This window comes from Pseudopodoces humilis, chromosome 10, assembly GCF_049639895.1.
Source record: "Pseudopodoces humilis isolate 2021_Gansu_Grassland_sample_001 chromosome 10, ASM4963989v1, whole genome shotgun sequence".
Lineage (NCBI taxonomy): Eukaryota > Metazoa > Chordata > Aves > Passeriformes > Paridae > Pseudopodoces > Pseudopodoces humilis.
Genome location: NC_142209.1, coordinates 25827419 through 25854191, shown reverse-complemented (window position 1 = coordinate 25854191; position 26773 = coordinate 25827419). Strand labels below are relative to the sequence as shown.

The following is a 26773-nucleotide window of genomic DNA, read 5'->3' as shown; positions in this document are numbered from 1 at the left end:
GTGTGATCATTTAATGTTTTCGTGCCAAAAATCAAAGATCTAGAGTGTATGGTCAGATTGAAAACTGTTATAGAATACTTGTATTTTTATTATTATTTATTACAGGGAGCCATATTCCTGTTTTTTGCAGGCAGGATAGAAACACTAAAGGGTAATATTGATGCGGTAAGTAATCATTTTTCTCTTGAGAAAGTAAATTTCAAAGGCTTTAGAAAAATTCCTCCAGGAATGTTGTTTCCTTTATGGCTAATGCTTCCTTTGGCTTTGGCCTATGTGTAATTTGTAGTTTATTGAGTTACAAATAGGAATTTTCTAAACTACCTTGACTAACTTGTTTCTCCACCTCATTTTGCTACTCCTCACAATTTCTGGTGATAATCTAGTTCACCAGGATTAATGACACAGTTTTATCATTGTTTTTTCCATCCTGCAGCAGATTGTGTCTTTAATGAGACCCAGTGGTAATCCTTTGCCTTCAGTGTGAACAGAGAGTCATAAAAGACTTGAAAAAATTATTAAGATGAGAAAAGCATGTCCAAAATACTCTGAGACCAGAGTATCAGCTGGTGCTCTGGGCAGTAGCTCCCTTGAAATCCATAGAAGTGCAGCAATAAATGTCAGCTGTGCATCTGTCCTCTGCCTTCAGTTCCCTAATTTCCTGAGACACAAGCATTCATTTTGGGTATGCTTAGAAACATAACTTTCAGGAATGCAGAGCTCTGTGGCAGGGTAAACTTGCTACCACAAGGATGACTGTGTAGCCAAGAATCTCTGTGTAGCCAAGAGATGTTGGGAAACACTGGGCTGTCAATAATTTGGAAGCTGCTAGGGCCATGCAGGCAGATCCTGGAGCCCCAGTGTGTGTTCCAGCTCCTCTGTCTGTGCATTTACACCTGACTGAGGCAGTGTTTGGAAATCTCTGTGTGCAGGCAGTCAATAGGTACGAGGAATGCTGCGAAGCTCAGCAGTACTGGAAGCAGTTTCATCACATGTGCTACTGGGAGCTGATGTGGTGCTTCACCTACAAGCGCCAGTGGAAAATGGCTTTTTTCTACGCAGACCTGCTGAGCAAGGAAAACACTTGGTCAAAGGTAAGTTCAGCAGAACAGGAGGACCTGTAGCATCTATTAACTTTCAGGCAAATTGAGTTGACTTTTTGTAGCTTTGAAGGTACAGACTGCAAAGTAAAACCTGGCCTGCTGTGAGTGCTACAGAATGATGTGAATTGCAAGCATTCAAATCTGAACAGATGGTGAGCAAGCAGAAATCTTTTGGGCCCAACTGGAAGAGCAGCTTGTTAGAGATGCTGTGTATTGACTGGTTGTGTCATCAAATATTGCAATTAATGGTGCAAGTTGCCATTTCTTTCATTATGCTGTGGATAAAAGCTCTTGTGCTGATGAATGAGGTTAGCCATGGAGATGCCTCCAGGGTAATAAACACAATTAGAAGTGGCTCCTATCCCTGTGCATCTGGAAGGGAGCAGCTCTTCAATCCAGAAACCTGGTAGTTTTCCTCCCTTTCTCTTGCCTTTTTGCCTTTTTCCATATAGTGGCTATGTTTCCCCTATTCCAGTTAAGGGGGATTTTCTTGGACTGGCTTGACTTCACAGATATGATGTGCAGTGGCTTAGCAACATCATTCACCATTTCCCTCGGAATCCATGATCTTGTGGACCTTCAGGTTCATTAGATGGTCTTGAACCCAAACTTCTCCTGCCCTAGGCAGTTCATCTCACATTCTCTGCCTTTGCCTTCTTTGACCCTTCCTGAGGCGGGGAGGCTGGGGCACTTGATGGTGAAGACTGAGGAGAAAAAGTCAGAGTTCCTCAGCCTTCTCCAGATCCTGGGTAGCCTTGTCTCCTGTTTTCTTCCAGAGAGTGCCCACATTTTCTCTAGTGTTCCTTTTATCGCCATCATACCTATAGAGTCTTTCCTTCTTCTTCTTTCCATCCCTGACCAGACATCAGGGCTTTAGTTTTCTTAACCTGGCTGTTCAATTTCTCTATATTCCTCCCAGGCTATATGTGCTTCCCTTCACCCTCTGTAGGTTTCCTTTTTGTGTCTTGAGTTTGTCCAGTAGATCCTTTTTCACCACATGGGCCTCCAGGAGTTTTTGCCTGACTTCCTCTTTTTTTAGGATGCATTGCTCCTGGGCTTGGAGGAGCTGATCCTTCAATATTAACCAGATTTCATGGGCCCCTCTTCCCTCCAGGGCTTTATCTCATGGTGCTCAACCACTTAGATCCCTGAAGAGGCCAAAGTCTGCTCCCCTGAACTCCAGGGAGTGACTGTTTTCTAGAACCTACTATTTGGGATATGTTAGCAAGTGGTGATGGGACACAGAGACTGTATAATATTGAGTTTTTTCTCTGAGCATGACCTTATCTTAGGTTTTCTAGCATGTGTTCCTAAGAGTATTAAAAACTTACTTAAGTATGAGGTTTTTTTCTTGGAATTTGGACACAAACTATAAACTAATGCATACTAAAATAACACATACATGATTTAAAAACAATATTCTATGCTCACTTTCTAAAACACTTATCTCTTACTTAAGTTTTTGTAAGACTGTGAGCAAAAGCAGAAACTTCTTCCCTTTATGTTGCTGGTTTTTATTTTATATAAATAAAGGGGTTGCTAAATGGTTTTTTGCTTTATATGAATAAAGGTGATGTAAATTTATTTTTCTGTTTAGATATTCTTCATTGCATTTGCAGGCTACTTACATTTACATGAAAGCTGCTTATCTCAGTATGTTTGGACCAGATGACTGCAGTCCTTTTGGAGACAGCGAAGTTGAATTATTTAGGTAAAATTTGCAAACTCACAGTTACAACAATTTACAATCTTTTCATGTCACAGTGTTGGGGGAAGAGAGGAGAAATTATTCATCATGCAGATTTGAAGAATCGTGCAAATAGCATTGGATTGGTAAGAAATTGCAGAGTTCAACATCTTTTAGACTAAAGTGGACCCTGAGTTCGGACAGCAGATTTCTCCTGGCCATACAGTGGCTGCTGCTGTTCCATGTAAATACATTCTTTTTCACTTGCTTCCTTTAATCAAAATGGAATGTAAGATGTGAAAGCCTTCAATGGATTGTGCTGCAAGTTGTGTGCTTCCTTAGTGGGAACATCAGCACAATTTGATTCTTGGGTTCTGAGTCTCAGGGAAGTAAGAAATTATTTAATGTGCATGTGAATCTATGCATTATAAACACAGTGAGATAACCCCACTGTGGTAGTCTAATGTTTAAAATCAAAAAGGCTTGCTGGGGCAAAGAGAATTTGGTTACTTTAGGGTTTACAATTTTTATATGAGATTTTTTTTTTTAATGTAATTACAGTACTTTTTCCAAGTTTTCTCTGTCTTTTGTAATCATTATAAACAGATTTCACCTAATTTGGAAACCACTATGAAGTAAATAGTTTTAGGCTTTGGGAGAATGGAAAGACAAAAGCTAGTTTGCCTCTTTCTTAGTCTGTGAAGAGAGATGAGCCCTTTATAAGTCAGGTGCATCATCTAATTTAATCTTTCAGTGGGGAAGAGTCCCTCTCCTCCTGCTTGATTAAAGAGGAAGCCTAGAGATAAACGTGCCCTGCATAAAGACAGCTTTTGTGAGTATGTATTGCTCAGCTTCCCCGAGGTAGCAATAGCCCAGTGTGCAACAGCTTTTTTAAGTTCTCCTTGGTTTGATTTTTGTTAGGTTTTTTTTGTTTTTTTTTTTAAGTTTGAATGTCTTCGTCTCAGAGGTTCACAGGGAAAAAATTCCTTAAGTTTTCCTTTAAACTTTCAGGATTGTTCCCAGTCTGAAACTGAAAATTGCGGGGAAATCTCTGCCCACAGAAAAGTTTGCAATTCGGAAAGCACGACGGTATCTCTCTTCAAACCCTGTTCCTTTGCCTGTCCCACCTTTGGTAAGTTAGAAATACCCAAACATGCCTCCTTTTCAACATTTTTTTAATTTAGAGAAATAAACCTGAGATAATTGGAATAGTATCTTTCCATGTTTCTAAGGTAAAACCTTGGCAGGAGACTGGAATGTTCCCAAAGCGAAGCCAGATGAATGCGAGGAATGCTGTAAAACTGGGGCATGCACCAGCCACAGGGAACCCAGCCAGCTGTTTGTGACACGTAAATGTGTTGCATGTGTAACTCATTATTCCAGCTATAGAATAGCGTGCTCCCAACAGCTTTCTTTTGGTTCCCTTTGGAGGAACTTTGCCCTGGGTCTCTTCTGTCGTGTCATTTGCTAACAGAGGACTATAAGGTACAAGGAGGGTCGGTGTCAAGGAAACAATGGAGGGTTTGGGGACTGCATGTAAGGAGCTGTTTAATGTGCCCTGAGTGTTTGCAGTTTGGTGCTCTCCAGAGCAGCTCATGGGTGCTGGGATGAAACAACTGATTCCTTTGGCCTCTCTGTGAGAAAACCACTGTGGCTGCTGGGGTTTTTGTTTAAATTTTTTTTAACCCTGTAATGCTGGCCTGTTCCCTGTGGGCAGTTGCATGAGGCACCCATTGCACTTAGAAAAATCTGTCTACAAAGAACATGGATAAAAGAACATGAAAGGGCTTTAAGTCCAGGGATTTGCCAAGTACAGTGTTAACGCAGCGCTTTGAGCTGTTGTGTTTTTAAGAAAGAGATGGATAATTAGTAAATACTCTTTAAGGAAATTCCAGATTAAGAAGAACCTCTTGGAGACCACTCCCCAGCCTACCAGGGGTACGTGACACTGTGCCTCCTGAAATAGTTGTTACAGCAGAGCATGGGTATTCACCAGGGGCCACGTTCCACTAGTAAGACTGAAGTGAGAAATAATTAGATTACTTTGATGTGCCTTTCAGATTTCAGAGAGGAAGGAGTGCACACACCTGAGGTTTGGCTGGGCTGTACTGATGGGATTTTGACAGAGCAGGTTTCTGTACCAGGGGCTCTCTGGCTGGGCACTGTGTCCTTGGCTGCTGTGCAGTTGCGTTTCCAAGGCAGCAGATGCCGCAGCTGAACAGATAAAAGCGCTTAATGGATGTGGAACTGGGGACAGAGTCTCATCTCCAGGATTTTTCTTTTCATTATCAGGAGACTTACTGGAAAGAGTGAGTCCTTAAGCAAGTCTTAGCTCAGAGGTTTAGCTTGAATAAATGTGATTTGAATACTTCTGTTTGAAAACCATGTTAATGAATCTGGAGCAGGCCCTGTAAACTCAGCACAGGTTTTCCAATCGACAGAGACCAGATGGTGAAAGCAACAGTGACTGGAGTTAACATGCTGTTTCAGCTATTCTAGCCTGAGAGCTTTTTCTTTTTGCTTTTTTTTTTTTCTCTGCTGTAGTTCCACAATTCAGTTCTTCCATATAGAAATTTTATCTAAATGCTTTAAATTATCACATGCAGATAAGATAATGTAAATAAATAGAACTAGTATATCAGACACTGATCTGTTCTCTCTGGTGGTCAGTGACAGGACATGAGGGAATGACATGAAGCTGTGTCAGGGAAGGTTTAGGCTGGGTATTAAGTAAAGGTTCTTCACCCAGAGGGTGGTTGGGTACTGACCAGGCTCCCCAGGGAATGGGCACAGCACTAGCCTGACAGCACTCAAGAAGTTTTTAGACAACGCTCTCAGGCACAGGATGGCATTCCTGGGGTGCAATTGGGCTGGACTCAATGGTCCTGGTGGGTCCCTGCCATCTCAGGATGTTCTGTGATTTTATGATTAAATAATATGTCATGAAGGCCACTTGTAAGTCTATATAATATTTTAATCTTTCACGTAGTGATTGGTAGTAGCAATGGGCACATTTGGTGATATACTCTAAGAACCACAATAGCAAATAGGAATTCGGCCAGTAGTTTTTAATAAAACTTACCCTAAGGACAGTTGAATAATAAAGAAATTACTTTCTTTGGGAACATCAAACAAACCTGAGGAATGTAAAAGGTTTACAGTTCAGATTTAAAATTCTGTCTGTTTGAAACTTGGCTTAAAGGTTAAAGGGTTTGGTTTTATTTTTGGTTTGTTTTGCTGTCCTGAGATTTCATACTTTTCCTGTGGAAGCAGTACATTGCAGATATTTATGGATATTAATGCCTTTGCTAGGATAGAACTGAAAAACAAGAGGTGACCTTAATGAAGGGACAATTAACATGTGCTGTGAATGTTTTAAGTCTGTTTTGTTGGTACTTGCCTTCTTCTCTAAGTGAGAATATGTTTGCATTCTGTTCAAGCAATCTCCTTTGCATTGTGTGCAGTAAGCAGCTCTTGAGGTGTCTTCCAGGGCTAATTTCTTCTGAAAACCAGCGTAACAAGTTTTCAGTTGCAATGAAAATACATTTTGACAAATTGACTTTATTTAAGGAACCTGTAACTTTTTCATCATGCAGAGATAAACTGAAGTATTTGACAACTACATTTATCCAGTGCTGTCATTTCTCCCTGACCCCAGGAAATGATGTATATCTGGAATGGCTACGCTGTAATTGGAAAATGTCCAAACTTAACAGAAGGCATGCTAGAGACTTTAAATGAAGCAGAAGAAGCATTGGCAAGAAGTTCAGGTAACCAGTGGTTTTAAGCAGTTATTTTACACTTTAATAGCTAGAGATAGCTAGGGATCTTATCTGTGAATAGAGACACACTCATTAGTAAAGTTAATTGGGTCACAGGAGGAACATAGATAATGAAACCATAAACTGTTTAAGCCGATAGGAATATTTTTTACTTTTAACATAGCAATAACTTACAATAATGCAAGTGATTTTCCGTCCAAAGATGTGTGTTAGGAATGGTTTATGACGTGATAAAGGTCTGTTTATTTTGCTAAATCAGTATCATGTTCATTGACTTGATTACCTGGATCCTGAAGCTTTGTTATCCTCAGATTTTGTTATCCTCAATTTTGAAGGACAAATAGGAGAGGAGTTGTTTTTTTGTTTTAAAAGTGCTGTCAGTTTGTGACGTGACCTTTGGGCTGAGTGTTCTGATGTCACCAGTGTGCTGCAGAAATCCAGGACACCAGGGATGGCCTTTCAACGAGCACAATATGGGATTAAACTGAAACAGGCTCTGTTACCACATTTTCTGTCAGTCTCTTAATTAGCTATCCATGGCAAAATTGAATCGGTGTTTATTTCTTGTCAGTCCTTCCCAGTTCCTATGGGAGTGCAAGCATTCTGCACAGCATTTCTCAGAGTTTTTCCTTGATCAATATTTGATCTTATTACTATTATATACAACCTTCTTACAAAAGGATCAAGCCCCTGTTAACAAAGGAATATAGGCTAAAACACTGCATTGCAGTCTTTTCTAAGGCCTTGGACTCCTGTGCAGTGAGTTATACAAGATTTGAAAGGGTTGCTTGAAAGACTGGCTAAAACTATCTATTTTTAATTAATTGAAAAAGAGAATGGGAAAATATTTTTAGTGAAGGTGACATCTTAGAAAAAGGCCTTTGACCTTTTCACCTTGTCACCCATTTTGTTTCATCATTTTAAATAAGTGAAGTATTTCCCTGTTCCCTTTTTTCTTAGTTGGAAAATTGTGGCTCAGGTTGCATTTTGCAGGGATTTGTAGCAGATTCATGTTTGTAGAACACTATGAGGACATTTAATTGAAAAGTGGGATATATTTTAAAAATGATAACAATATAAAGTGCTGCCTGTTCAATACCTGCAAGGTATTGACTTGCTGTTTTCAGGCATATTTAATGAATTGGAAATGAGCAATCAAGCTGAAGATTTTGCCTGTAAATTTTTAAGAGTAAGCTGCCTGTATGGATCAGCTATGAAAAACCCAGATGTTTTCCTTAATATGTATTATGCAGAAACTTTCTGATGGAGAAGAAGTGTTGATAGTAAGGATTTTGAACTAGGTGAAACGGGTAACACTCTGGGCTCTCAGAAGCATAAACTTCAAAGAAGGGTATGGTAAGATGCGATGTACAGATAGCGAAGTTTCACATATTTTTATTTAGCCAAATGAAGGTAGAGAATTGACAGCATTCTTGCCTATGGGCCATGTCAGGAAGCAGAAGAGCTGTACAGGGCAATAAAGGCAAAGGGCTGAGATACTGTAAACTGGACTTCAGTATTTACAAAATGATCGAATAACCTTAAATTAGTTTTTATGTGTCAGAGCAGTAAGACTCTGAAATAGTGGTTCAGTGGGAGTAGGGAGAGAAAGAACAGCCCAACAATTTTTGGACAAAGTTGGATCAATTTATGGAAAGGTTGATGTGTGTTTGTCTCTGCATTAAATTAAATTCACCAATTAGTTCTTTCCTGTGTTTCAGCAGATGGACTGTACTAACACTTAACCTTTGAAGTTTCCCTACAGGCAGAAAAGTCTCCTCTGTTGTAGAGTTTTCTAAAATGTGCCATTTATTTCCTTCTGCAGCTACAGAACTACTGGCAGATGACCGGTGTGTGATAAAGCTGTTAAAGGGATTATGCTTCAAGCATTTGGGCAAGATCTCAGAAGCAGAAGACCATTTTAATTACATCTATTTAAAGTAAGTTTTCATACCTGGCATGTAGGAGAGCTCTTGAGTTTCAAGTAAGAGGAGATGCAACCATGATATGAATAGAAGGGCAAGGAGTGCAGTATCTTTAGTGTTTGCTTCAAGGTATTTCAGTTTTAATTTCCACTGTTATTAGCCATGTGTTGAAGAATTTCAAATCTTCAGTTTATACTTTTATTTTTAAATAAATTTTTATTGAGGTATTTTCTCCTTTTTGGGGAGCTGAAGGTGCACAAAATTTTTCAGATACCACTTAGCTTTTATTGTCCCTTCCTCTTCCCAGTCATGAAGAAGCTGTACCCAAAAAGCCAAATGCACTCTGCAGAGACAGGTGGGAGCATGATTACACTGGGAACTTCTGCACATCATGTGGTGAATGGCACCTCTTTTGTCAGCTCACATGGATAGAACTCATGATATTGTCATCTTTTCTAACACTTCCCTGATAATAAAGGCATTATTTTCTAATCCTGAGATTATACATACTGTGTAGAATGCTTAAGCAAAATACACATTTAATAACCCAGAAGGGAGCTTTGGATAGAGAACATGACAAGTGTTGTAACAGAGATTGATTGATAGCTCCTTCTGATCTTAGGTAATCTCCTATTTATTTGTGTTTGGAGCTGTTAAATGAGGGAAACAAGATATCATTTCAAGGTCTCTAGGCTATTTCTTTTCCAATGCAGTGAGAAGAAGATAAAATATGACCATTATCTAATTCCAAATGCCTTGCTGGAGCTGGCGATACTGTATCTGGACCAGGATAGAAGAGAAGAAGCAATAAAACTTCTGGAAAAAGCAAAGTAAGCGAAAAGCCTGTGTTGGTGTCTGATGGATCAGTTTGGTGTTTTACTGGTTAGCAGGAAGCAGAATCATTTCATTAATATCATAGAAACCCATTTCATTTTTCCAGTGGGAGCGTGCATGCCTTAGCTTTGTTTTGGACCTTTCCAGTGGTAGGTGTTACATTTGTTCAGTCAAAAAATTTAAATATCTTAATAGGAATGTCAAAGGCTTCCACAAGAAATAATCCATGTGTAACAAAATTTAATAATCTTTGTAGTCTATTTGCTTATTCATATAAAAGATGTATTAAATTAAATCAAGGCTCTGTGTTATGGCTAAAATAGCATTACTTAAATTGATGGCCAGCAGTGCCTGTTTCTTTCCTTGATGAAATACATTTAAGATAATGCTTCAGGTTACACTTGGTATCTTTGATTGTTTCATCTTCATCAAGGCAGCTAAACCACCTGCTTTTACTGTTTGTGGGATTGATTGTTCTAGCAGTAGGTTTGTGGGAAGTTGGACTTGATCATGTGTATTTCTTTATTGTAAAATTAACAAAATATGGGGTTTACCTCTGAACCTTTATTTCTCTGCTGAGTCAAAATTTTGGCTGTGATGGGGAGGGAGGAAATTCAACCCAAACAGCTCTCCCCCTCTTGAAGCATCCAGCAGCAGCAGGGTAGTTCACCTCTGCCTGGATCCTGAATGAGTCCAGATGTGCAGAGTCACTGCCACAGGTGTGAGCAGCTACAAAACCGATGCCTGCCCCTGGGTAAGAGAGGTCAGATAGAGTTTTAATGTTGCTTTTTGTCCAAGTCAGGCAGCTCTGCAAGTCAGAGTAGCAAATCAAACCTACTAAAGATTATGCCAAAAGCCTGTCAGCACAAAATTAAAATATTGCAGTCCTTAATCTCCTGTGCTTCTGAGCCTGGTTCTCTGTAGACTCATGGAAGATATTAAGAGCAGCAAAAATTGCATTAGCAAAGTGTAGTGGAAAATGTTTCAATTGGCTTCATGTTCCTCAAAACACACCTCTCCTGTCCTCATTTCCTTTTTCCAAATCTCTCTTAACAAGAGATCTACAAATGAGTGACTTGGAGCTGCTGATTCCAGCTGAAACTTCTGTCATTGCTGCTTGGCCATTGCACCTTTCCCTGTCAGCTCTGAGTGTCTCAGGAGAAGGTGTTTGGCTTAACAGACAGCAGCCTTGAAAAATATGCTGTGCCCAGTGTATGAAAGCTGCTACTCAGACTTGCTGTGCTCAAAGAACTCTTGAGAACTGTAATGACATTCAAAAAACAAACAAACCAAAAAACAAACCAAAACCCCCCCCCAAAACCAACAACACCCCCCCCCCCCCGCTTTATTACAAACAACTCCTTGTTTCAGTCAGTCATAAATAACGGTGCAGCTCTTACATTTCCACCTGTGGCATTAAAATGCCCTGGGTTTATGAGCTTTCAGCTACAAACACTGAATGTCTCAGCAGCCACGAGAGGGAGAGCAGAGTGTTGGTGGGGTTGGGGCTGCAGAATTCAGTTTGCAGTTGGCAGGAGCGCAGGCAGGCGCTTGGCTGGTGCATGACGCTTGATTTGCCTGACCTAAATCCATGTCCTGCTGCTGGCTTGGATGCTCAGCTCTGGGAGAAAGAGTGGGATGAGATGATAAACAGTTTTGGCTTGGTCATGCATGGAAATATTTCTATTTGTATGACTGTAAACTACAAACAAGAATATCAGTGTACTCATGAGAAATACAGGCTCGGCATGACAAAATCGATTTCATTTAAAAGAAAAACTCCAAGGGGTTTCAGATCAGCACACAGCAGAACCCAGCCACCTCCTTTTCTCAGTCAGCCTCTTGGGTGTTGCATACATAAAATTATAAGCTGCTGTAGGATGGGCATGGAATTCCTTGTTTTCACCAAGAGACTGGCACTGCCACGGACAGATACCACACTGCCATGCTTGGTTTGAATTATGAATTTAAAACTGAAATGCTGTTAAGATACACAGAGTTTAATACTTAATGTTATGTTTCTGTAAAGATGACAAATGTCTTCTACAAGTAAATTAGTATGGTCTAATCCTCTTTTGTATCTGGATTCTGTATCCATCCTGTAGGAGCTGACATGTTAATTCCTACTAAGTAGGATCTGTAATTTCTATGTGGTCCTGGGGCAAATTTTCTTTATTTTACATAAGCTTTTCCATGAAAATACAGGTTCTTTGAATCTTCCAGTAACTCTTTAAAGCATGACAGAACTACTGGGAACTACAGGCAGATGACAGTGCAGAGCTAGGCACTAGATGTGTGTGGTGGAAATCCTGCCAGTCTTTCCCTGGGATGGTGAATTGCTCCTCAAAAGCTGATATGGAATCTGGTGTGTGCCCACTTTCTCTTTCCAAGCTCTGGAGCAGCAAATTGTCTGCCTTCAATTCCTACATGCAGAATTCTCACATTGTTACCAACCATAGGATGGAGATGGGGTGTTTCCCTCCTCTGGATCAGGACAGCTGCCCTTCTCTCTTTTTTCTTTATTTTCCCCCTCCTCTTTAATGAGGTGTTCATTGAGTCTGCCTTATTAAAATGATTTTTTAAAAAGCTGAAAATATTTGTATTCAAATCTGTCAGTTACATTTTGAGAGGGAGAAAATTTCTTCTAATTTCTGAATGTAAACTAAGTGGACGTTACAGATAATTAATATGGACTCAATATTTTGATTGAGTGGACCAGATTCAATTTCTTATTAAGCTATATTTTTCTGGTAATTGCCAGACAGTGGAACTACAAATAAAGAACAAAGAGCTGCATTGTTTGGCCAGGAACACATGCCTTGTATTTTAGAGTAGGCAACAAAGGAGTTTGTGAAGAAAGGATTTTTTGCTGTCTACTGTTTTGCTTAAAACAGTAATACAAAGATAACTTAGAAATGTTTTTAAAATATATATTCATTGGAGTGGATCTTTTGTTTCAGACAAAACTACAAGAATTACTCCATGGAAACAAGGACACATTTCAGAATTCAAGCTGCCCTGCACCAAGCCAAATCCGGCCCAGAAAATGGAATGCACTGTGGAGCCTCGGCAGTGTCGTAACTTTTTCTTCTTTGATGTTCTGTTTGTTGCAAACTTTGGTGCAGAAAATTACTGACACTTTAGAATTATTTTTTCTTTTCTTTCAAGTCAGTGAAAAACCAAATAACTTAAAATTTCAAAGGTGATGCATAAAACATTAATCTATTGTAATAACATGGCAAAAAAATTCTCAAACCAACCATAACCCTGAAAAATATTGTTTTTCCAACACTGGCTTTTTGAATACTTACATCTGTGTAATTCATTTTTCAATCGTGTGCCTTTTTCTTGCATTTGCAACATTATGTTGTAGCTTGCTTAGTGAAAGGGGAACATTTGAAAAAAAACAAACAGCAAAACTTTAAGATTTCCGGATTTAATCTCAGTTGGTTCTAAATGTTTGTTTGGATCCACACTGCTAGCAGCTGAGAGGGAAGCACTGCTTTTTCACAGTACCTGCTTAGTTGGAATGGTGTGAGAAAATCTCACAGCAGGGAGGGGCTCTGGATCCTGGGCATTTCTAGTTGTGCACAGAAAGCTTCTCTTTACCAGCTTCTACCAGTCACATTTTTGCTTCTGTAAGAAACCTGCTGGTGAAAAAAATGGTGTCCCTTATGCAAGTACCTTGACTTTTTCTTTAGTTTGGTTTTCCTGTCAAGTCTGCTGCTCGTAGCAGCTGAATTAATTTACTGTGGATTCCAGGGGGAAAGGTGGTGACAGCATAAAGCTCTATCACTTCTTTGACAATGGAAGGTTCTGAGGAAATGCCTCTTGTCAGAATGAACATGATCCGAAGCTTATGTCAAAGTGAAAGCGCAAGTCCTTGAAGGTCATTTAGGAAATGGCAACACTGCAGTGGCTGGAGTGATTCAGGAGTTACTGTGACAGCCCAGCCCTTCCTACAGTGACTGCTTTTAGCATTCCCAAGCTGAGATGTCCCTGTTGTACAAGGCTGATGTTCCCTGTGGGAGGAAGCTGAGGCTGGAGCAGGCTCCCTCAGCACAAAGGACAGCCCTTTATCTTTCTGCTCTTTATTGATCTTTTGGGAGATTTTCTGTGCTAGGGGCTTTGAGAATAGAGCAATGAGCTGGGCCATGGAATTCCTGCTTTGCTGGAAAACTGGTGAAGTCAGTGGTACCACAGCTTTGCCTCGTGTTTGCTGTTCTCCAGGCTAGCTCCATGTCTGTATGCTTCTGGGCTTTTGGGGAACACTTCTACCTCCCTTTTGAAAGAGCTTCTTCCCCATTACCCATTCTGATGGGTGGAGATGGGAGGTCTTCTGACAGCCCTTTTTCTCCAATGGAGACGTTTGTCAGGAAGATTCATATCTCTGTACCTCACAGTGAATATCCTTTCTAAAGTGATTGTTCCCAGCAGAAGAGAAAATTGACAGTTTATAGCTCTGCTTTTGCCTCCTCAAAGGAAATAAATTTGTTTTATAACTGTAGTTTAATATGCAAGGAGACAGAACCACCAGTTCCTCAACAAGGAGAACTTGCATTGTCTTAAAAATAGATATCCTTTATAAAAGTCCTTGCAAGTTAAAAATCATAGATAAAGTATGCATTTTTTAAAGTTTAAAGACTTTCTCAGATAAATTCAGTTCCGATATATTTCTCGATTCAGATAAAATTCAGTATAAACAGTTATGCTATTTACATGCTGCACATCAAAACTTCAGTGTAAAAATTCAGTCATTCTTTGTATAGAATAAAAAGTTTCTTGTTCTACTTCATGCATATAACGCCTCTTCTTCCAGTTGTGTCCTTTTCAAGTATTTTGGCAGCCTTAGCATCTTTTAAGCAGGCAATGCCATGTGAAAATTAGCATAAATTGTACTTTGCAGAAAGTGAACAATCCTTCTGAGTGTAGATTCATTTTTCATCTTTGAAATTTCACCCACAACTCAATTTTGCCTGATCTGAGATACATCACACAAAGGATGTACTGTGTGATACTCAGTCAGCTTTCCTGATGCTTTGCAGCAATGAAAATCACAAAATTTTCCTAAGGTTTTCATAACCTTCCTAAGATTTTCACAGTAATTTTTACTCAAATACCAGTACCAATCACGCTGTGGACCTGATCTCCAGCTTCAGCTGGGTGCTTTGTAGTTCACTGGGATGTTTCACTCTGACTCCTTGGCTCCCAAGCCACAGCAAATAATCACCTTCCTTATGCAATGAGGATTTATGGACTGTAATAGTGTGGATTCACTGGAGGAAAAGATGAGTGGAAGGGCTGGTGCATTGTCACTGTGTAAGTTTTTTGATATGTTACATTTGCAATTGCCCAACATCATTCTGCTCATCAGTTCCTTCATTTTGGTGCTCTTCCATGGCAGAGATCCAAACTCCATGGGGTCAGTCTGGGCTGGAAGGTCGATGCTGGGCTGGTTTTTCCATTGCTCCTCCAGAAGCTGGTGCCTGGTGCCTGGAGCAGCTCTGCTGCTAAATTGCTTCATCAGTCTGGAGACTCAAATGCAGTGAATTGAGGGAAGCACAGATGTTTGAGTTCTCACCTCAGGGTACTCACTTATAGCAGAAAATAGCAGATATTGTCATTGAATTGCACATCAGAGGCTGAAGCATGGCCCAATATTCAGGAAATGGAAGTATGACTGCCGATGGATATAGTCCATAGCTCAGCTGCTGAAGGAGTGGTTCCTTCTGCATTCAGACACTGAACTGTCTGAGCAATGCTTGAGAAACCCACTCTGTGCACCAGCTTTAGTCAACAACTGCTGCTTCACTTCAAGCTGCTGCTTTAGTCAACAACAATCAGCTCTTCCCCATCCTCAGCAAAGCCAGAGATGTTACCCAAAGACAAAAATTACTAACTCAAACAGCAGAAAAGTTTTCTGCACTTGGCAGGACCTTTATCATAAAACCTACAAACTTTTTTTTTTTTTTTTTTCCTATGTATTGTTTTAAACTATTAAGTGCTTTCCTGCCAGTAACCAAGGAGGGGTAGAAATACCTGCTCAGTTTCCTGGATGTCTGCAGCAGAAGCTGTGGTGTCCCGTGGGATAATGCTGTCACCTGAAAGTGGTGCTGGCAGGAAGGGTGAGGCAGTAAAAGGGGTGTTCCTTTTATCATGAGCTCTGTTATGTGGAATCCCTGTGTGCAAGGTCTCAGTGCACTGAGGGAGGAGAAGGGCTGAAGAACCAGCAGCTCCTGCTGAGGTCTGGTCAGGTGTAACTGCATCAGCTCCCAGCTCTTGTAGGTCACACAAGATGAGATACAAACTGTGGGGTGGAGGGTGTTAGGCTGGAGCTGAAGCTGGACACAGCTTTTCTGGGTGGTCATAAACATGATACAGAACTACTGTAATCTGGAAACACATTTTAGATTGTTCAACACTACCTGTGTCAGAGGAGCCTGCTTTGCTTACTGACACGTGGTTCAGTTGCCATCCACAGTTCACACGTGCTGTCAGGGATGGATAGTTTAAGGACGGTCCCCTTCTGACTGTGCCTGGCCTCTGGCTGTTTGCACCTCAAAACTTGGCTTAGGAAACAGCATTTTATGAAATACAGCAGTGTAGAACAGGATCATATCAAGCATTTCCTCCCATCTCACACTGGTTTTGGCATTAAATCCTGTATTGAATGCTTTAGTATTTTTAGTTATCTGTGGTCTGGGTCCAAGACTAAAAGCTCACAGGCTGACAGCTTGTGTGCTCTGGCCCAACAGAGGCATCAAGTGATGCTTCTCCATGTGAGACAAGGCTTTCCTACATGTCAGTCCCAGAACACAAAAAGCACTCCCAGGAGTTTAAATACAACATTCAGCCTCCAGTTCCACCTCCAAGAGGCATTTCTTTGCACTCTCAAGCACAAAAACACAGCAGCAAAGCAAATGTATATGAAATGACCAAAACAACATATTCAACACCATTCCCCTCTGGGAGGAAGAGAAGATAAAGAGGTGAGTCATGTTGTTTACTGCTCTACAGGAAAATGGGTAATGGTTGGCAACATCACTGATGAATGAGATTGGGTAACCTGAACAGACTAGAAATGAAATTGCTTCTTTTCTCATTATGTTCTGCAAATACATTTTGGTGGCAGATTATGTGCAAAGCATGTACCAGCAAGTGTTTTAATTGAATGATTTGTCATCATAGAGTATTTTTTAAAGATGCTATCTAGGTTTGCTTCAGGTGTTTAAAAAAAATAAATCCAAGTACTTTCTTTTATGGACATGCCCAGTCAATCCCTGTCTTCAAGATTTATGAATAGCAACACAGCTAATAAATACCTGCATTGCACTGTGGTAAAGTTCTGCACAGTGTTTGCTCAGATTCAGTCATGACAGTAGGACTGGGCTGTGCTCCATTATCTTCTGTGGTTTTTTTAAACCTCAGGACTTACTTATTTATATTGCTGGCTAAGCACAGAAAAAAATGTTTATTTAGAATTATGCATTGCAGGGAAATCTACTTGCTTTCTCTCTCCTTGGCTATTTTACAGAAAGAATACAAAACAGAGTAGTCATAACCCCCTGCACGCTCTTTTTATGGGCTGATTCAATTTTAAAAAGGCAAATAGAAGTTATCTTGTGCTAGTGAAGTACAGGAACAGCAGTTTCAGGCCTGTGGCCTAAAAGTAATGTAATGATGTGGTAGAAAGAGAAGATAGGCAGAAGCTGCAATACTCTGGATTGTTTTCTTCTTCCCCTTCCTTTTATCCTGCAGCACACAGGGTGTGAAGGTAAGAACAACATCCTTGGTGCTGGAGCTGTGTGGGATGTTTGTCTGCAGTGCTGGAGCCTCAGGGCCATGCTTGGTGTCAGCTGTGTCCCAGGAGGAGCTGGAGCTTTGTGGATGTGGTGCTTTCCCTGATGTTCTGGGGAAGGTGATGGTGTGAGATGCCTGCAGCTGCCTCTGCTCTCTCTGCAGATGTGGAACAGGAGCTGTATCTCAGTGGAGTTCAGTAAATCATTCTGAGGAGTGAAGCAAGGCTGTTAACTCCAGAGGATCCTAGAATTACATGGCTCGTGTTCAGTGTCATCTTCATCTGGGTACAGTACCCAGCACTGCTCACCACCACTAAGGTTCTGCAGGTGTAGAGGTTTTTAGTAGCAAACATCAGGGCCAGTTACAGTTTTGGTATTTCAGTCGTAGATACAATTCCAGGTTGGAAGGGACCTCAAAGATCATCTGTTCCAACTGTTCTTGCCAAAAGCAGAGGCTAGGCAAGGTGACCCTGTCCAGCTGAATCTTACAAATGTCCAGTGTTGGGAGATCTACCATTACCTGGGGAGATTATTCCAATGACTGATGCAATTGTGAAAAATTTGGTTTCCTTTCATTCTTATGGTTTGTGGATACCCATGTCAGGTTTCCATTCTGTGATGCTGGCTGGGCTCATCACTGATGCAAATAAATGTTGGTATTTCTAAGGAACAGCAGGAATTCCATGCAAAGTGCCTTTGCTACAGCTCTGTTGTTGTCTGGTCTGTCACACACACACATACATAAAGAAAAGCATATATAAATATACATAAAACATCCATGTATGTATACTCACACACAGTGGTAACAGGTTCTGGAGCCAAAGCTTTTTGAAGTTTTCAGAACTGCTTTTAAAGGACAGGACTTTTAAAAGGCAAGATACTTGAAACAGAAAAGAAAGCTTTGATGACGGCTGAGGGAAATGCAGAGGTGAAAGGCCTTTACTAATGGTTTGCAGTAAGATCACACTGCAGGACTGTGCAGTTTGCAGCCTTCTAAAAGAAATCCCAAGGCAAACAGGCAATCTAGCAAGAGCCCTTCAGTGGCATAACCTCATAAAAATTAAGTTTTATGCTCTAGATTTGAAGGGCCTAAGTTTTCACTCTGGACTAGCAGAGCTCTGCCTCAGTGGGACAATGCCTGGGATGGCTCAAAAACAGTTTTGGAGTGATTCATCCTTTCCCCCTTTGAATTCTTGACTCGTCTGCCTCCCTCAATCTGCTTCCCCAGCGTGAATCCTGGATTACACAGGCAGGTCCTGCTAACGTGGCAGAAACGTGGGCAAAAGATGCTGAAAAGGTGAAGTTTGTCTGTCATGGTGCAGTGAGAACCCTGGCAAAAGTGCAGCAAGGGAGCAAAGTGAGGCTGGGAAAGTGCTTGGTGTGGGCAGCCGGGGCACGTGTGGTGTGTGTGGTGAATCCAATGTTTACTGCTGTGTGCAAAGCTCTTGAAATGCCTTCTTGGTAAGAAAGGCAAATGTTTTGTAGGGGTTGGTGCTGCAATGAGCAGGTTTATGAAGTTTCTGCCGTTTTCCAGCCAGGACAGAGAAGGGCTGGGGGCTCTCTGTGAAGGCTCCGTGTGGCTGGGCCCCTCTTGCTGAGTAAGCAAATACCTCGGTGCTGTGGGAACACAGAAAGGGCTTTGCACAAAGGATTTCTTCATTATAAACTGCTCTCCGCAGCTTTTACTTAGCAAAGTGTCAGAGCAGAGTGGATGTTGTAATGAATCAGTTGCTAGCATGAAAACACAGTTATTTCTTTTGCTTAAATCAAAAAGATGCTTTAGCAGAGTACATTTAGACTGTTCTCTTTATCACAAAACATTAACTTTGCATTTCATACCAAGAATTCCAAAGCCCCAAACTCTTATCCCAGAACAGGTTTAAGTGCAAGATAATCTGCAAAGGATGGTTAGCATAAATTATATTCTTCAAAGTTAAATAGTATATAAAAGGAAAAGTTAATCCTTGAAGCTAATTTTTATTCTGGGTATTAAGTCAAGAAGGGTTCTTCTGAACAGATTTTATTCATGTGTTTTATAGGTTGTCAACTAGAATGTATGTTTTTTAAAAAAATGTGGTGTCTGTAACAAACTGTGTAATCAGCCAGCATCCACATTTTTTCTGAGTCCTTTTAATCCAGGGTTTAACTGCTGAGAGACACTGTATGTTTAGCTTCAGCCATCTTGTTATTTATTTCACTGGAAGTCTGACTCAAAGGAATTCTCATCTTTACCACAATTGCACAAGGACAGGAAATGTCGAAGTCCTGAAACTGTGGCAACTGAAGTAAATTCAGGTATTTCATAATCCCTCAGCCCAGAAATGTACCCTTCTGCCACTGGAAAGGGAGACTGTCAGCCTTCCAAACACAGAATTGCTTTCAGCCCTGGGAAGCTGCAAGACCTGAGGAGTTTTTAAACCCTTATGTGGCTCATGCTCCTTAGAAAGAAATGCTCTGGGCTGGGTTTATTTATGTATAATTCTCCCCCAGATTTACATAATGAACTGGCAACAAGTAATAAGGATTACCAACCCTAGATGTAAAATTATTGAAGTGGTAATTCCTGTAGCATGCAAGAATTTTTAAGCATGAAGGTCTGTACAAAATTGAGTATTTCTTACTCGTCATTGCACCTAAGTTTCAGGTTTGTGGGAGCTCCCCTCTCTTGTAGGAGACAAAATCCACTTCCTACCATAATCTGCAAGTGGAACCCAAGCACGTCCTTGCTGTGCCTCCTGGTGCAGCGCTGCCCTCCCTCCCTGCAGTTTCTGTGGCAGCTCTGGCTGTGGAGGGGACAGTGGTGACACTGACCTGGGCTGTGTGGGTACACTTGGTGTCCCTTGTGCTGCTGAAATGGAGCCTGGTGATCCCTCAGCCTTGCTGGGTCTGTGCCAGGGCTGCTGTGCCATTTCCAGCCCAAAATTACAAATGCCATCATTGCACTCAGTGTTTCCATCACACTGCACAGGCCCTAAGAAAATGCTTCAAAGCAACAGCTTCCCAACCCAGGTACTTGCACACAGTGGCTCTAGGAGGCTTTCTGGTTTGTTTTTTTGCAGACATTTTCCTATGGGCCTGCCCACCCTGGCTTTGGGTGAACAGGTCCAGGTGAGTCAGAGCCAACTCCTTCCCCTCACTCAGCTGCAGGAGACTCCAGCTGGGAACAGCTGTGCTGCACTGGACTGTCTTCATGTGTTTGAAGTGCAAGTAATTTGTTAGACACCTCTAAGGTTCCTAAATATCTCTCCATCTTATAGATGGTAGAAATAAGGCACAGATCTGGTTCCACAATTAGCTAAAATTCAGGTTATACATTATTTTGCATTCAATTTAGATCAATTCTTCTTTGAATTAGAAGAACAGTATTGTACCTAAACACTTGAAAAATAATTTGATTTATTTGTTATATTTACACATTTCTCTTTAAGCTAAAATCTCAAAATTTTTGTAATGTTCTTTTGTCATCAGCTCCAGTTGTAGCCCTTCACACCTTTTTGCTATTTAACAAGTATTTTAATAAAAGTAATTTCTTCCCTTAGCCCAGTGAATATCAGTGCTAAAAGTTCAGCTGCTCAGGTGTTAGCTGCCTAGGAAAGCATTCAGCTCAGTAACCCATCACTTCCTACTTCTTTTAAATCTTTCTTAATCAAGTCTTGTAATAAATAAAGACTAATACCACCATGGAAACACTGTTTTTTTCAAATTGTTCATTTGCCAGTTTTAACAAGATAAAGAAAAGAATACTTAATGTGGACATTGTTTTACCAAAAAAAAAAAAAAAAAACCAAAACAAAAAAAACCCCAACCCCTGAAACAAACAGACAAAAAGCAGGACACAAAGGAACACACATGGAATGATGAAAAGGAACAATGATATTGCACAACTTTGCGTCTCTCTTCCCAGATTTTGATCCATGTAATTAGGTATGTATGAATTCAGCAAAACGTTGTGTCCAGATAATGTGTGGCCATTTGAGTGAATCTAGAACTGCAGAGTGTTTTCAGATCCCTTTGACTGCTCCTTGGAGTTCTTCTCTAAGGAAGCAGGGTGCTGTCAGCTGCAGGAATAATAAACAAACGCTGACTCTCCACTGTGCTGACCAATTATCCATAACCCACAGAATTACTATTCTCCTCTACTGTAAATGCACTAAGTCCTCAAAGGACATGGGTCTTAAAGAACTTGTTGTATCAAGAACTTAAACTATGGCTGAAACACAATCAAAGAACATCCCCCAATTTGCTGTGGTTAACTTGAGATTGTGTTTCATTTCATGAGACCAGGGCTTCTCACTGGTTAAGGGTGGCACTGAATGCACAGAAGTCACAGTAGGTACATTAAGGGAGTGGGGGAGAAGAAAAAAGGAAAAAATCATGCAAAGTGGAAAAAGATCTTTACAGCTACAATCTTTGCTGGAGCCTCTCTTAACAAGCACATACTGTTTGCTACAGAAATCAGGGAACTGTGTCATTCTGGCTATAGCAAGACTGTTTGCCCCTCCACTGCTACCCTGACACTCTGTGTTTAAATAAACTTTGCATTTCTGTGCAGAACAAAGTCTATTTTTCTCCTCTCTGCGTTCATTCCTGTTTGGTGGACTGATGTGTCAGCCAGCAGGGCTCAACAGATACATTTAATACAGGAGACTGAGATACAGTATGTTTATTCTTAACTTCTGATAACCTAAGAACTACAAGAACGAGAGATGCAGTATCCATTTGCTATGATCCAAGACAACCATTTTTAGGGAAAAAAAGTAGAATAAGTGATCAATGCTAATACTACATTAGTTCCAAATGTATTTTTTTTCAGTTATGGCAGCTTAACTATTTATTGTTCATCTGGCCCACTTTTAATCTGATCAAGTTAAAAGTCACATTAAAGTTTAAGGATTGTTATTTCATCAAAACCAAAGGAAGTTATAAAAAAACCCCATGAAACCACAGTTTCACTGCAGGACTTGTGTCGTATCTTCATAATCTGCATCACTTGTAGAAAAGGGATAATGCATCTCAGTTTGCTTACAAGCTAGGAGATCACTTTGAAGTCTGCATATTCCTAACTGCAAACAAAATATAGCACTTTAAACAGGTTATAAATAAACTGGTTTTCAAGCATAGAGCCAGCCCAACAATAACAATACACTATTAAAAAGACCTAAGGCAATGAATTCCATCTCCAATGGAAAAAAAAAAAAAAAAGGAAAAAAAAAAGAAAAAGAACTGTGCAAACAAGCTTAAAACTATTTCTTTGTGCCAGTGTTATAAAATGTAGACTTCAATAAAGCCTTGACCCAAATGCCAGGACTTGTGAAAAGAATCAGAACAAAACTGGTTACTTTATTTAAGAAAAAAATACTCTTATCTTGCTGCTAATAAAATTGGATACACGCAGTTTGAACATTTACAGTTGCTGTAACACTTTACACAATTCCTATATATGGGTGTAAGAACAAACATTAAAAGACAATGGTGGGTCAAGGCTTTACATTAAAAATAACAACCTACTTTTCTATAGTCTCTAAAATACTATGTTTTCCAATATTTGCAGCCATTCAGGAATATTTTTTTTATTTATTTATTTATTAGGAAATGTATACTTTGTGCATGATCTTAATTCCTAATTCCTGGCTCTTTGGGCTGAATGACAAAAGGATCAAACCCATTGAAGTGGATGGTCTCCTTGAAGGTTCAGTAGAGAAACCCTGGCTCAGTTAGTCTCATATGATGAAAGCAGTGCTGCATCCACTGGCTCCATGCAGGATGGACAGGTAAAGGATCTCATCAACCAGTCATCTATACAGTCCAGGTGGTAAATGTGCATGCACGGCAGAAATCGGATAGGGTCCCCATAAACAAAGTCCATCATACAAATGACACATCTGGAGGGGAAAAAAATAAAATATTTAAGCTGCTGTTACCAACCTGGAATGAAAAACAGTGTAACATCTGTTCCTGGATGCTTCTAGTATTTGTAGATTCTGTGAGGGTTAGCCTTGTGTTAGATAAAGGAAAGAGCCTCAGATGCACAGAGTGGTTTGGGTTAAAGGGACCTTGGAGCCCACAGAGTTCCAAACCCCTGCCCCCAGCAGGGATGTTCCTCAGCACATCAGCCTTCTGCAGGGCTTCATTTTTTTTTTAAAAAAAAGCTACATTAAATTACAATCCCTGAAAATAAGGCAAATCCAGGATGACAAGGTCAGGTTTCCCAGGGTAGCATCCCAAACCAAGGCAACAGCTACATCCATTCAATCCCCAGGACTTACTCTCGGATCTTCTTCTCGGAGCCGTCTCTGCCGGGGTCGTAGACTCCTTTGGGAAGGTGCTGGATGAGGCCGATCCGCTGCGCTATCCGGATCTGCTCCTCTTCCGTCAGCTGCGTGGCCAGGCGAGTCTGGCTCGGCGTGGGGTGATACACAGGAACAGGCACCTGCTCCTGAAAGCAAAATGTTTCTGTTCAAAACCACCTCAGAGGTTTTCCTAGCCTTCCACAGCACAGTACAATTCACAGTGCTACAAATATTTGTACAAACTCCCACTCCCGCTTTGCCATTTTGGGGCTCTAATTATAATGAGAACAGGATAGGGAATTGAGGGCAGTATTTGAGCAAGGACCTGCTCATGGTTGTTCTCTGCAAAAGCTTTTGATCTCCGGGAATTATTCATACAGGAGACACATGGACAAGAAACTCCACCAGCCAGCCAGCAGGCAAATAAACCTTACAGACACCTGGTGAAGTGCTAAGGTACAGAACTGAGCAATGCAAGGGCTTCAGTACCTGCAACTGAAAGTGGATTCTACGTTTTTTTCTTCTTTTTAGGAAGAATTCTATAGAAAGACAAGGACACTGCTTACTCTCAAAATTTTCAGAGAGGAAGGTTTATTTATTTTGCAATAATTAAAATTTATGTGAACTGTTTTGGGCCACACAAGCTTAAATCTAGAACTGTGGATTTAATTTTCATGTGTTAAAAGAATGTTACCTGGACAGAACTAACAACAGCTTAAGTAAGTAACCCAAGTTTTATGTTCCTTCTCATACACTAATATGACTTTAGAAGTCCTTCCAAGCTGGATTCAACTATGGATATGTTTGAGGTATATCTTTTAAAAAAAAACATAAGCAACCTATAGCTATTATGCAGTTCTTCCTCGACCACATTCTGAGGAGCTTCTTTTGAATATTAATGAACTTTAGATCAGGTATTTTTACTAACATTTATATTAACATGGTATTTTTGACTTGCTTTTAAAGCATTTTTTGGTACATAAATACCAATTTTGAACAGGATACACTATTAGGACAGTATTGGCCAGTAGCCATAAATCTGCTATTAACAGGGAGACAAATTTTTGCAAGAGACCCATTTTAATGGTTCTTCTTAAACAGCAGAAAAAAAATTCAACTTATAGATGTGTCTGAAAATAAACCTGCTGCATCAGACACACAATGCACCGAATCATCTGTTTGGCAAATGCCAAATTTGCTGTTTCAGAGGACACTGGTGCAAGCTGAGCCCAGGGCAGGTGTGTGCAGCTGAGGCAGCACAGGTCACCTCCCACATGTAACACTGCATTTGTCAAACCCAGTAAAGCCCTTCTCCTTTCACTACCAGGAATCACAGCAAGTGGACAGCCAGCCAAGACTCCTGGAAGGCCAGGAGGAAGCTGTCCCAGGAGTGAGCAGCCTCTCACTGGTGCCACCCAGCAGCAGAAGCCCTTGTTTGCGAGAAATGCTAATTACAAATGCAAGTCTGCCTGGCAATTCTTCACTGAACACAGTGCCTGCCACTGGCAATTCAGCTGTGGGGTGAAATTCACAGTCAGCTCTTAATTTAGCTGTCCTAGGATTTCCCCCTCTGATTTCCTGGCAGAACTCAGAGAAATTATGAGAAGGTTCAAAAGACAGAACATGCCAGGGGTTCTCAAAGTGATTAATTTCCTGACTACTCTGAACCATATTTCACAGAATCACAGAATTCTTTCAGAACAGCTGCCTTTTAGTGTTTTAAATTATCTAAAGTATTCTCTAATAATTATTTGGACAGAGAAAAGCAGTAGCTGAACCTAGGGCTGGCCTGTCAGATATAACAGTATTCAGAAAGTGATTGCAGCCTTTGGTACCAGCAAAATAAAGCATTTTCCCCTGATAAATGCCGCAGAACCTCTGCACTGAACACTTCAGCTTGAAGCAGAGCCTGGTCCTGGTTTTATGTTTCAACAACTTAACACCACAAACTATCAGTAACTTTTTTTCCCAGGGCGTTGCTGCACTTCTTTGAACAGATTATTAAAAACAATAGCAGGACATTACTGCTACCTCCTTCACTTCTAGGAAAAAAAGAGGAGCATTACAATGAACCACAGGCACAGCACAAGCTGGTGCCAACGTGGGCAGGAGGAGGGGAGGGGAAGTGTATTTAACACAGCTCCCCTGGCCTAAGCCATGGCTGCAGATGATAACGCAGAAATTCAACGAAAGGCAAAAACAGGAGGACAAAACATCCAAGAAATCCTCAAAACGTCTGAAAGTAGCAAGGAAAACTGATGCTGAGTATCTGTAGCAGAAGAACAGCAAACTGATGATCTCAGCAAAAATGTTACAACAAAAGGAAACAACAGCTAAGTAAGAATCTGCCGTGAGGTAGAACAGTCACATCTGGACAACTCTGAAGTGAGCAACAGACACACTGCCCAATCAACAGCTGCTTTGGTTAAGTTTTAGAGAGGAAATCAACACAACTTTTAAACCTGTGCTAGGCCAGACAAGAACAAAACCTCATTCTCTTGTTCTCATCCTTTACAGGCACTTGTGAGTGACCACTGAGGGACCCTGCAGCTGGGAAAGCCACTTGTGCATTATTGCAGCGCCCCTTTGCCCTGGGTGTCACCTTCCCTGCAGAGGGGCTGGAGGGACCCCCGGGCCCCAGCTCGTGCCAAACACACAAATGCTTTCCCCACTGCCAGCACTGGATGGAAACTCCTCCCTTTGGCATCCCGTCTCAGGTTCCCTCCAGCACAGCCACCCCGACGTGTCTGACACAGCCCATTAAGGCAGGAATTTATAGTCGCCAGCTGGGGGCTTCTACAGTTTCACATTCCAGACAAGAACCTCTTGTCAGAGGAGTAACTGGGTGAAAATGGTGGCGTCTTTCAGCACGATGTCCTCACGCTGGTGAATGCAGAGAGCTGGGGTTGGTTGTGAAAAATGCAGAACAAATTACTGTAAATAAACCACAGAGACCACTCGATACCCAGGCACTGAACAGAGCGTTCAGTGGCACTTTGATCTCCCCTCCCGACTGCTATTAAAAGCCTGCCCAAACAGAGCCCTGCACATGAATGTACCAGGGAAATGGAGAACACAGCCACACACGTTGCAGTGTCACATTATCGGGTACACGGACACTGACCCTTTCAAACCAGCCCTCTCCCCTCCAACAGGGAAAAAGAAAATGGTGTGTTCATACCTGTATGATTCTAGAACTATTTGAAACTATTTATTCATGAGAACGTGAGAGGCCGGGTTTCTCTGACTGCAAAGTGACATCCCCAGCTCCATCCAGCCCTGAGTGGAGCAGGGCTCCTGCCCCCCTGGCAGCCCCTTGGGCACAAACCCAGCTGGCCCCGCTCGCAGCCACGTGG

General features: G+C 41.1%; 2 protein-coding genes across 8 annotated transcripts in view; one reads left to right on the top strand and one right to left on the bottom strand.

Moving 5' to 3' along the window:
- The window catches only part of TTC39A (tetratricopeptide repeat domain 39A), a 43157-nt gene extending 30519 nt beyond the window's left edge, over positions 1–12638 (top strand). For 6 of the 7 annotated variants that reach the window (XM_088060593.1, XM_088060595.1, XM_088060594.1 and 3 more), the window contains exons 11-19: positions 106–165; positions 930–1091; positions 2720–2811; positions 3799–3919; positions 6446–6557; positions 8395–8509; positions 8802–8849; positions 9208–9324; positions 12289–12638. In XM_088060593.1, coding sequence (XP_087916719.1) covers positions 106–165; positions 930–1091; positions 2720–2811; positions 3799–3919; positions 6446–6557; positions 8395–8509; positions 8802–8849; positions 9208–9324; positions 12289–12409 — 948 coding nt within the window. In that variant the 3' untranslated portion in view covers positions 12410–12638. The remainder of the gene's footprint in view (positions 1–105; positions 166–929; positions 1092–2719; positions 2812–3798; positions 3920–6445; positions 6558–8394; positions 8510–8801; positions 8850–9207; positions 9325–12288) is intronic. The other variant, XM_005521144.3, reaches the window with a different exon arrangement.
- A 9137-nt stretch (positions 12639–21775) lies between these two features.
- Positions 21776–26773, bottom strand: part of RNF11 (ring finger protein 11) — a 30043-nt gene continuing 25045 nt past the window's right edge. The window contains exons 2-3 of the mRNA XM_005521143.3: positions 23394–23563; positions 21776–23009 (exon numbers count right to left, since the gene is read on the bottom strand). Coding sequence (XP_005521200.1) covers positions 22838–23009; positions 23394–23563 — 342 coding nt within the window. The 3' untranslated portion in view covers positions 21776–22837. The remainder of the gene's footprint in view (positions 23010–23393; positions 23564–26773) is intronic.